At 36.8% G+C, this 12,179-nt stretch overlaps 1 protein-coding gene across 1 annotated transcript in view; it reads right to left on the bottom strand.

The window, feature by feature from the left end:
- Positions 1-12,179, bottom strand: part of PABIR3 (PABIR family member 3) — a 73,920-nt gene that overhangs the window by 39,386 nt on the left and 22,355 nt on the right. Inside the window, exons 5-7 of the mRNA XM_081278101.1 lie at positions 5,427-5,470; positions 5,270-5,324; positions 3,369-3,461 (exon numbers count right to left, since the gene is read on the bottom strand). Of these exons, the coding sequence (XP_081134227.1) occupies positions 3,369-3,461; positions 5,270-5,324; positions 5,427-5,470 (192 nt within the window). The remainder of the gene's footprint in view (positions 1-3,368; positions 3,462-5,269; positions 5,325-5,426; positions 5,471-12,179) is intronic.

Raw genomic sequence — 12,179 nt, 5'->3', positions numbered from 1 at the left:
TGAGAATTTTCCAGAATTAACCTAGTCTTAGTATTAAAATATAAAAAGTACATTCTGAGTTAAGTACATTGTTAGTGATATTTCCATTAATTAATCCTAAATACACAAATCATATATTTTGCTGGGCATAGTGGCACATGCCTATTATCCCAGTGGCTCAGGAGGCTGAAGCAGGAGGATTGTGAGTTCAAAGCCAGCCTCAGCAACTTAGAGAGACCCTAATCAACTTAGTGAGACCCTGTCTCAAACTATAAAAAGGGCTGGGGATGTGACTCAGCGGTTAAGCACCCCTGGGTTCAATCCTTCATAATCCCTCCCTCCAAAAAAGTCACATATATTTCAACTTCTTTCCCTATCATTTCTTCATCCTCTTTCTCATCATGATGGGTTTTTCACAATTACACACTTTTAAGCTTTATCTCCTTTCCATTTACCAATATTCCCCTCCCCACTGTAGTTAGAATTTGTTCCAAATATATAATTCAATAATGGTATTTAGAAAGGAACAAAAGCATAATTTATTGAGGTAGCACCTGGAAGCAGGATCTAGTTGTGTGGAGTTTAAGAAAAGATACTTCTGGGGCTAGGGTTGTAGCTCAGTGGCAGACTGTTTGCCTAGCATGTGCGAACCACTGGGTTCAATCCTCAGAACCACATAAAAAATAAAAATAAAAAATAAAGATATTGTGCCCAACTACAACTAAAAACATATTTTACAAAAAAAAAAAAAAAGAAAAGATACTTCTGTTCATTCAACTGTTCTTTTACTATTGAGTAGGTAGGTGGCTTCCCATATATTTAATCAAAAAGAACCTATTCCTTCACATATATTGTTATTGTTTAAGTAGACATAAGTTGTGTTAACTTATTCATATGGTATCAATGTGTATATGTGCAGTAGTGGGACATGAGTTGAGATTCAGAAAAATACTTGATGACTGCCTCACTCTGTTCATTTGTTCATTCATTCATTCTTTCCTTCCTTCCTTCCTTCCTTCCTTAATTCCCTACCTAATTTTAGAAAAATATTTAATTTTTTAAATTAAATATTTATACTTATTTAATGAAAATCTTAACAGCAAGGCCAGATGTGATAGCACATGCCTGTAATCCTAGTGGCTTGGGAGACTATGGCAGGAGTATCACAATCAAAGCCAGCCTCAGCAATTTAGCCAGATTCTAAGTGGGGCTGGGTTTGTGGCCCAGTGGTAAAGTGTTCACCTAGCACATGCAAGTCCCTGGGTTTGATCCTCAGCACCACATAAAAATAAATGAAATAAAGGTATTGTGACAATCTACAACTAAAATATTTTTTTTAAAAATATTCTAAGCAACTTATCAAGACCCTGTCTCTATATAAAATATAAAAAGGAGCCGGGGATGTGGCTCAGTGGTTAGGCGCCCCAGGTTCATAAAAAATCATAACAATCAACTAAACTAGAATTAAATTCCTCAATTCACATTTATATAGTACTTTATAGTTTTCAATGTCTTTATAAGTATTTCCATCTGGGTAAAATAGAAAAGCTATAGTAACTTTTCAAATACATTTTCAATAAATAAATCCTTTAAAAACAATTTTTATTGTTTTAGTTATTTTATAAAAATGAGCAAAAGTTATATTTATTTCGGAGAGAAGATAAAAGTACCTTTTCTTTTTTGGGTCCAAGGATAGTTATTTTAACAGTGTTGGTGGGCCTGTGACTTCTAAAATAAAACCATCATGATCATTAGAAAAAAATCTGGAAAATAATCAATGATTACTTCATTATAACAGATCTAAGTATAATACACTAAAAAGAACTCTGAATACTATGTGATAACACATATTTTTATTGCTTTTCTGTAAATGTGAATAAATCTAGAAACACATCAGAAGCAAATAGTCTTCTAATTCACCAAGATTTAGGATTTTGGAACCTACAGTGTAGAAGAACCAGCAAGTCCAGGTTGTGACATGCCTTGAATCAAGTTGAGAATTGTGGATGAAGAAGTTCTTTAAAGTACTAGAGATAGGGCTGGGCTATGTAGCTCAGTGGTAGAGTGCATGCCTAGTACGTGTGAGGCACTGGGTTCGATCCTCAGCACCACGTAAAAATAAAGATGTTGTGTCCACCGAAAACTAAAAAATAAATATTAAAAAATTCTCTCTCTCTCTCTGTCTCTCTCTCTCTTTAAAAAATAAATAAATAAATAAAGGTATTGTGTCCATCTACAACAACAATTTAAAAAATAAATAAAGGCATGCTGTCCATGTACAACTATAAAAAACTTTTTTAAAAGTACTAGATCTAACCAACACTTATGAACAAGATCCATCAGAGGAAGATTATGGTCAAATAGGATTAATGAATTGTTGAATATTTTCTTTATTTTCACATGTTCTTTGTCACTTGGGTTTTTTTTTTCAGTGTATAAATCCAAACAAATGACATTTCCATTTCACTAAAAAGAAACCACTTCTTTGGTTGCCATAGAACCTGGAGCTAAAATTTCTTTTAAGTTTCTAAAATTCTTATTTTATAAGTAATGCAGTTATTTTCAGACAACTAAACTTACATCAAAACTCATCCTGAGGGACTGGGAATAGGATTTAGAAGCAAACTGGTGTAATTCACACAAGTTTATAATGATGGAGAAAAACATGGCTAAAACCAAATTGGAACAGAGCTTTTAAAACCATCACTTTTGTCAGAAAGGTCAGTGGTTTCCTAGGGCAGGAAGAGTGATGGGAGGAAGACAGTGCAAAAGATCATGAGAACAGTATTTAGAGTGTGGGAACTCTTCTATACCTTGATTGTGGTTGTGGTTATGAAGCTATACATAATTACCAAAATTAACCATATACTTAAAAGTTGGTGAATTGTATTGTATATAAATAATATTTTAAGAAATGAAAAAGAGGGTTGGGGTTGTGGCTCAGTGGTAGAGCACTTGTCTAGCATATGTGAGGCACTGGGTTCGATTCTCAGCACCACATAAAAATAAACAAATAAAGGTCTATTGAAACTAAAAAAATATATTAAAAAACAAGAAAGAGAAAAGTGTCACTGAGCATCATTTATACCATAGCAAAATATACTCCCTCAGAGATTTTTTTTTGTACTAGGGATTAAACCCAGGGGTGCTTAACTACTGAGCCACATCCCTAGCCCTTTTTATTTTTTATTTAGAAACAGGGTCTCCCTAAGTTGCTTAGGGCCTCACTAAATTGCTGAGGCTGGCTTTGAAATTGTAATCCTTCTGCCTCAGCCTCCTGAGTCACTGGTATTATAGGCATGTGCCACAATGCCCAGCCCTCAGAGGTTTTTGATTGGGTAACTACTAGTATTTCAAAGAGCATAGACTTCAAGGCACTCCTTTCTTACCTTCCCAATCCATTTAGTGAGAGAAGCTGCTTGAGATACTGGGATTAGATCAATGCTCTTTACAGCGGATGGTGTGTCCAGATCATCATCATTCTGTGAAAGCAGAAAGCAGTGGATAATTGTAGCACCAATTACTTACTAATCAAGTACTTCTGGAGATAGCTGTTGCATGGGAAAGAGAACCCTTACTACTGAGCCTGACTTCATGTAGACAGCGCTCATCATGATAAAGCAAGCAGGGAATCTATGGTTTACTTCAATAAGCAAAGCTTCCCTTTGCCTCTTAGAGGAGAGAGCTCTATAGTGGTTAAGGGGCATCCTTAGCACCCCAGAAAACTTAGAACATGAGTACTCAATATTAAGAAATACATACTATATACACAAAATCTAAATTCAGCTTTCCTTCTTGGATTTGACCTATCCTTTGCTACCAAAAACTGTAATGCTATGTCCAGAAAAGGACCAAAACGGATTTAGCTAGAACTAAGACATAAATGGGACAGCAGGATCTATTTAAAAAAAGTTTACAAGTTTTATGTGTACAAAATCAGTACTACATAATTGAGGGTTTTAAAATAGGCACTTTTCTAAAACACAATGTGAGTTAAGCTTATATATTACACATTCCCTTTCTCTTCCTATAATACTTGGAGAATCTCTTATTCACTTACTCATGCCAAAACCTAAAGTAATTAGAATTTGGCCAGCTAAAGGACTCCAATAATATCTATAAATTGTTATTAGAAACAAAATGTGAACAGGGACAAGCCTCCAAAAGGTATCTATCTATTCATTCTTCAGATCTATTCCAAAATCAGAGTCAGATGCCCATCTAAGGTACTCAGAGCTCAAAGGAAAAGATATCTTCTGTTGATGATCCATTTCCTGATCTAACAACTCTAAAATCTGGAAATTGGAATTAACCAGAATCTCTCCCGCTCAAATTTCAGTTTAGTTCTTATTATCTCATTATCTGAAATGTCCACATAAAAAACACTAAATATCAACCAACTACCATAACTAAGCAATCATGATGTATACAGACATTAAAAAATGTGAACAAGGGATATAACTATATTCTGAATATGTTTAAATTAAAGGTTGTATGTTAAAATGTTACCAGAACTATATGTCTGTTTTTCAGACATAAAAATGCAATATTTTTTTTCATAAATCCATTGCCTATAGCTTAAAACTGACATATAGTTAGTAAATGATGTAGAAGGAAGTAAAAAATCATTTATTGTTTTGTAATCTAAGCATTTTAGTAAAACTGAACTTCTTTTTAAATTGAGGATTGAACTCTCGGGCCCTCAATCACTGAGCCACATTGCCAGCCCTATTTTGTATTTTATTTAGAGACAGGGTCTCACTGAGTTGCTTAGTGTCTTGCTTTTTGCTGAGGCTGGCTTTGAACTCACGATCCTCCTGTCTCAGCCTCCTGAGCTGCTGGAATTACAGGCATAACTGAACTTTTTAAAGATTCTCTAGGACAGAGATGAAGCTGGTTTACAACAGCTATGGTTTTATATCAGACAACTATGTACTTTGAACCCCACTTTCAAATAATGATAGTTATTTTTTAAGTATTCCTTTTAGGTGTAGATGGACACAATATCTTTATTTATTTATTGTTATGTGGTGCTAAGGATCAAGCCCAGTGCCTCACACATGCAAGGCAAATACTCTACCACTGAGCTCCAGCCCTAATGATAGTTATTTTATGGATAAATCATAAGCTGTTTCTTAAGATAATTCAAGTTATTTATGGAAAAGATACTGCTTAAATATCAAACAAGAGCTGATATTTTCAGAAATTACAGTGAAACTAGATAGCACAACACTACAATAGAGAAAATTTGAAAGTTTGGGCAAAATTAAAGTGTTACTGTAAAACATACCAGTTTCAGATTTTCTTCCCAAGACTGACTTATCTGTATTGCAGTGTGTACCTCCCTACAAAAGAAAAGAAATCAGTACGTAGTTTGCCTATCTGAAGGAAAAGATATAACTGAATATACAAATTATTAAAGTGGTAATTGAAAGTACAGTACTCACCGTTCATGCATTGCTTCTCTGTTTACTACATCCATGCCTTCTTCCTGGAAGGTGGGAAGATGAGGGTCAAGTCAATGTCTAGTTCCTATGGTTTCAAACAGTTTCATTTGGATTGAAAATTTCAAAATTTCATTTGGATACATCTATATTATTACTCATGGGGCTATAGAAGAGCTACAGTATAAACAAATCTCCGTATAAGTAAATTGTTCTGCATTCTTCATTGTTACACAAACTACCACACAAAGATATATTATATATATTGTGCATTACAGTACATCAGATATGCAGGGAAGGATTAGATGAAAAACTTTCATTCTGTGCTGGGTGCAGTGGCGCATGACTGTAATCCCAGCAGCTCAGGAGGCTGAGGCAGGAGGATCCCAAGTTCAAAGCCAGTCTCAGCTCAGGAGGCTGAGGCAGGGAGATCCCAAGTTCAAAGCCAGTCTCAGCAATTTAGTGAGCCCTGTCTGAGAGAGAGAGAGAGAGAGAGAGAGAGAGAGAGAGAAGAAGGAGGAGGAGGAGGAGGAGGAGGAGGAGGAGGAGGAGGAGGAGGAGAAGGAGGAGAAGAAGGAGAAGGAGGAGAAAAGAAGAAGAGAAAGAAAAAACAGAGTTTCAAGATTGTTGTTTACCCCAGTACAATGGCTCACACCTGGAATTCCAGCAACTTGGGAAGCTATTGCAAGGTTCAGTCCAGCCTCGGAAGGGCTAGCCTCAGTGAGGCCCTAAGTAACTTAGTGAGACTCTATGTCAAAACAAACAAACAACAACAATGGAAAAAAAAACAGGCTGGGGATATGGCTCAGTTGTAGACTATCCCTGGGTTAAACCCCAGAGTCAAAAAAAAAGGTTGTTGTTTACAGTATAAACAATACGTTTTGGGGAGTCCACAATAGAAGAGTGGTAATATGAATTGTATGAAAAGAACAAAATTTGACCTAGGCCTTTAAAGATGCTCAAATATGGACAAGCAGAGAGTGGAGGGAAGAATATTCCAAATTGAAGGTACCATATGAACAAAAGATTAGAGGAAGAAAAGAATACGGCAATAGTTGACTCTAGCTTGATGAACAGAGTTTGTAAGTTAGAATAATGAAAAGATAAAACTGGAGAGGTAAGACAGAATCAGATTTTTGGGATCTTAAACAACTGAAGAGTTTGAACATAAAAAGAGTTTGGGTAAAAAAGAATAGATGTTAGGCCCAAAGACTTTGGAGCCAAAAAGAACTGATTAGAATCCCAGATTCCTAGAATCTATAACTCACTACCTGTGTAACCATAGATATAACCTAAGCCTTGGTTTCTTCATCTATATAAAGATGATAATAATGAGAATACTAATGTTCTTGATAAGTTCTCAACATAGTGCCTATCACGTAGTTAGTGCTCAATACAAATCAGTTATTCTTAATCTATTTTTGTGTGTGTGTGTGTGTGTGTGGTGCACGAGGATTGAACCCAGGGCCTGTGCATGTGAGGCAAGCACTCTACCAACTGAGCTATATCCCCAGCCCTAATTCTATTATTAACAGTTAATGGGAAACCATTGTTACTTTTGTGTAGTAGAGAAAATATGTAAAAAATAATGTTTTAGAAAAGTTATCTTGAGGGGCTGAGCTCAGTTGGTAGAGTGCTTGCCTTGCATACACAAGGCCCTGGGTTCAAACCCCAGCACCACAAAAAAAAAAGAAAAGAAAAGAAACGTTATCTTGATCCCTGTAATCTTAGCAACTCGGGAGGCTTAGGCAGGAAGACCATGAGTTCAAAGCCAGCCTCAGCAAATTAGAGAAGCCCTAAGCAACTCAGTGAGACACTGTCTCTAATATACAAAAAAGGGCTGGGGATGTGGCTCAGTGGTTAAGCACCCCTGGGTTCAATCCTGGTGTGTGTGTATGTATGTGTGTGTGTGTGTGTGTGTGTATGTATATATGTGTGTGTGTGTATATATATATATATATATATATATATATATATATATATATATATATATTGGTGTTGATTGTGGAAGTCAGATAAAACTGGAAGAGATAGGAAATCTGTTAGGATATCACCTTTGTAATTTGGACCCAAGGGACAAAAGAAGGAAGTGGCACTGAAAACAGAGAAGATGTTGTCAAGGAAAAATTAATAGGATTAGAGGTCTAATTGGATGGAAAAATAAGACAAAGTGAAAATTAACTCTTAAAACTATTTGATGGTGACTATTTTGATACCATCATGGAAAATGATGGAAATTCGGAAAGTTAGTTTAAGAAGAAAACCAGTATCTTAGAATAATGGAATAATAGTCAATCTTTTAAGCAAAATTGTTAGTATAATTCTTCCATTTAATATTTATGTAGATGTTTTCCTCTAGTGAGAAAAGCTCAAGGTATTTTGTAATTCAATCAATGAACAAGCAAAAAGCAAGTTTTCCTGGAACTGGGACTAAATTTTACTTAACATTCCTCCCATTCAAAATAGGAGCATGAGCTGGGTGGCACACAGCTGTAATCCCAGCGACTCAGAGGTTGAGGCAGGAGGATAGCAAGTTCAAGCCAGCCACAGCAACTTAGCAAGGCACTAAGCAACTCAGTGAGATCCTGATACTAAATAAAAAATAAAACAGGGCTGGGGATGTGGCTCAGTGGTTAAGCACCCCTGGGTTCAATCCATAGTACAAAAAGAAAAACAAAAAAAGAACCCCACAGGAGCATGAGGTAATATCAGCTATTGAGTATTGTTAGTAAAAGGGAGTTGATGTCTTTACATTTTATGTCTTGTCTTTTTCCAAAATGGATTGGAGAATTTTAGATGACTTTATATTAAGACTGTAAAAATAAGGATAAAATTCTAGTATACAGTACTCTTTGCCTCTGATGTAACTGTCACACTTGAGAATTTAAGGTTGTTTTCTTTTTCTGGTATGGTACCAGAGATTGAACCCAGGGTGCTTAACCATTAGGCTACATCCCCAGCCCTTTTTTATATTTTATTTTGAGATAGGGTCTGGCTAAATTGCTGAAGTTGACTTTGAATTTGCCATTCACCTGTCTCAGCCTCTGAGTCACTGGGATTCCAGGTGTGTGCCACTGCACCCCACAGTGTAGTTTTCAATTTTTTGTGTGTGTTTGCTGGGGATTGAACTCAGGGCCTTGTGCATGTGAGGCAAGCACTCTACCAACTGAGCTAGATCCCCAGCTCATAGTTTTCAATTTTTGAGTACACAAGGTAAAAAAAAGAAAACAATTTTCCTCCCTGAGGGAGACTATGCCTGAAACATTTAGTTGTCAAATGCCTGCACAGAGTTCAATAAATGCTTGCTGAAACAATTTGTAAACAAAGATCAAATTAAATTTCTTTTAAAACAAGTTAGGCTCTTCCCTTAAAGAACTTCTGTTCATGAAAGAGACTAGGCACTTATTAGATTCTAAAAAGAAAAAAAGAAGATAAAAGAAAGTCCTCAAAAACATATCACAGAAATTGAATTTCAATGCTTTATTAGACAATAAAATACTCACAAAAAGATACTATTTAAACTGTGCCCATCATAATCACAACCAGTTGGCATAATCCATCTTAAATGGCTTAATCTTTGTTTTTTTGGGTACTGGGGATTGAATTTGGGGCAATCAATCACTGAGCCACATCCCGAGCCCTATTTTGTATTTTATTTAGAGACAGGGCCTCACTGAGTTGCTTAGCACAATGCTTTTGCTGAGGCTGGCTTTGAACTCGTGATCCTCCTTCCTCAGCCTCCCAAGCCACTGAGATTATAGGCATGTGCCACCACGTCGGGCTTAGATGGCTTCATCTTATAAAGTTCCCTTATATTTATGTCTAACTTCAATTTAATTAGTAAAATCCGGGTAAGATAAAAAGAAAAATGTAATATGTTATTAAAATTCAAATTTGTGAATATATAAAAACAAGGATTACTAGAAATTCAAGTTAGAACATTTAAAAAAATCTTTATTTTTGCATTATAAAATATATATAATTGTGGGATTTGTTATTACATATTTGTACATGCAAACAATAGAACAACATAAGGAAGGACAATAGAACAATATAAGGAAGATACTTTTCAATTGATTTTACTTAAGACACCATAGAGAAAATCAAGTGCTTACTGGATGCCACTGTTTGGTTTTGATTTGCTTTCAGTAGTGGGTATTGAACTCAGAGCCAAGTGCAAGGAAGTACTCTACAACTAAGCTACAAACATATCCCCAGCCCTTTTAAAATATTTTTATGTTGAGACAGGGCCTTACTTAGTTGCCCAGGCTAGCCTTGAACTTGTGATCCTCCTCTCTCAGCTTTCAAAGTAGCTGAAATTGGCAGGAAGATCACAAGTTCGAAGCCATCTTCAGCATCTTGGAGAGGCTCTAAGTAACTTAGCAAAACCCCATCTCAAAATCAAAAGTAAATGTTGCTGGGAGTACAGCTCAGTGGTTAAGCATCCCTGGTTCAATACCATTATAGATAGATAGATAGATAGATAGATAGATAGATAGATAGATAAAAGAGGGTTAGGGATGTAATTCAGTGGTAAAATACCTCTGGGTTCAATCCCCAGAACCAAAAAACAAAAAGTAGCTGAGATAACAGTCCTGTGCCACCTGGATACCAAGGATTTTACATCCTCCTTAACAAGTCAGGAAATAAAGTTATACAATGAAATACTGCGAGGAAACTCAATCGTGTCCCTCAAAATTCAGACATTGAAGTCCTAACCCCTAGTGCCTCAGAATGTGACCTTATTTGAAGATTGGGCCTTTATAGAGGTAACTAAGTTAGGAGGAGGTCATCAGGTTGGACCCTAGTCCTAAATGACTGATGTCATATAAAAAGAAGAAATTTGGGGGCATAGCTCAGTAGTAGAGACTGGCCTAACATGCACAAGGCCTTGGATCTGATCCTCAACACCCTCCCCCCAAAATAATCCCAGAAATTTAGAGACTGGCACATAATACAAAGAGAACTCCAAAAAGCTTTCAATTTTTTGCTACGCTAGGTAAAACCAGAAACCAACTTTTGCTCTCTGAGGGAGACTATGCCTGAAAGATTTTAGTTGCCAAGTGGTTGTACAGTATGTCTTCATATGAATGTGAAGACAGCCATCCACAAGCCAAGGAGAGAGGCCTGGAACAGATCCCTCCTTCACCTCCTTCGTAAGGAATCAATTCTGGAACACCTTGATTTCAAACTTCTGGCCCCCAGAACAGTGAGGTAAAACACATTCCTACTGTTTAAGACACACAGTTTGTAGTACTTTGTTACAGCAGCCTGAGGAAACTCATACACAAATTATTTCTGCAGAGCATTTACTCATGTTTAATATTTTGGGAGATAGAGAACTACAGAGGATGCTTTCAAATCTCTTGAAACAAAATATCACTTGTTATTAGGAAAGGAAAATCACAAAAACATTAAGGAAGAACTACTATGTGCTTAGAAAATTAACTTCAAGCTCTCTAACATGAGAAAAACAGCAAACAATCACAATCACGAAATTGTCCAGCTGGGCATGGTGGCACATGCCTGTAACCCCAGCTGCTCAAGAGGCTGCGTAGACTGGGAGATACTGAGTTCAAAGCCAGCCTTAGCAATGTCAAGGTGCTAAGCAACTCAGTGACACCCTGTCTCTAAATAAAATACAAAATAGGGCTGGGGATGTAGCTCAGTGGTGAGTGCCCCTGAGTTCAATCCCCAGTACCAAAAAATAAATACATACATACATACATACATACATACATAACAAATTGTCCTTTAACTATGCAGTAGGAAAGGTTGCAATTTAAACTATACAATTATTTAAATGTTAACCCATAACCTAACATTCACTTGGGACTATGTGCTTATTTAAAAATAAAAGCAAATTTCATCAGTTTACAAGAAATACAGGGAATAAAAGCACATGTAAACACCACATGGAAGCAAAAGAAGAATGTGGGACATTCTACAGGACAAATGACCTGGTTTCTACAGTAAAAACACAGCAGTGAACAAAAACAGGAAGAAAAGGATGTTTTAAATAAAGAATATCTGAGAGATATATCAACCAAATGTCATGTTTGGATTGTTTGTGAATCAATAAAAATGACATTTTTTAAGAATCTGAAAAAAATCTAACATGGACTTAGACGACACTAAGTGTAATTTCTTACACATAATGATCAATGTGATTATGCCAAAGTGCCTTTTTCTTTTCTTCTTCTTATTTTTGTTTTTGGTACTAGGTATTGAACACAGAGACACTTAACCCTTGAGACACATCCTCACGCCTTTTCATGTTTTATTTAGAGACAGGGTCTTGCTAAGTTGCTTAGGGCCTCACTGCCGCAGTCTGGCTGGGCACAATTCAGGAGCCACTTGTCAAAAGAAACGAACTTTATTTTTAGAACCACACACACCAAACAAAACAGCTCCTCAGGAAAAACCTTCAGAGCCCAACTGCCACCACCGGCTTCCCACAAGCCTTTCAACCTCCCACCATCCTCCTGCTCTTGAGGCCGATCGGCTGGGTTGCGTGGGCGGAGCCAAAAAAGTCCCCCAATGAGCAGCTCTGTGGTCTGAAAGGGCAGGGAAACAGCCCAATGAGCATCACCGCAGAGGAGCCAATCAGTTGGCAGCTAGAAGTTGCTGGGGCCGCTGTGAGCCAATCATCAGCTGGCAGCTGGAAGTTTGCTGGCAACTGGAAGTTTGCTGGGGCCCCTTCGGCTGTGGCTCTCAACACCTCACTAAATTGCTGAGAATGGCTTTGAACTTGTG

This window comes from Spermophilus citellus (genome assembly GCF_964194105.1).
Source record: "Spermophilus citellus genome assembly, chromosome: X".
In the NCBI taxonomy this organism is placed as follows: Eukaryota; Metazoa; Chordata; class Mammalia; order Rodentia; family Sciuridae; genus Spermophilus; species Spermophilus citellus.
Note: the sequence above shows the minus strand (reverse complement) of the source record. Positions and strands in the feature narration are given on the sequence as shown.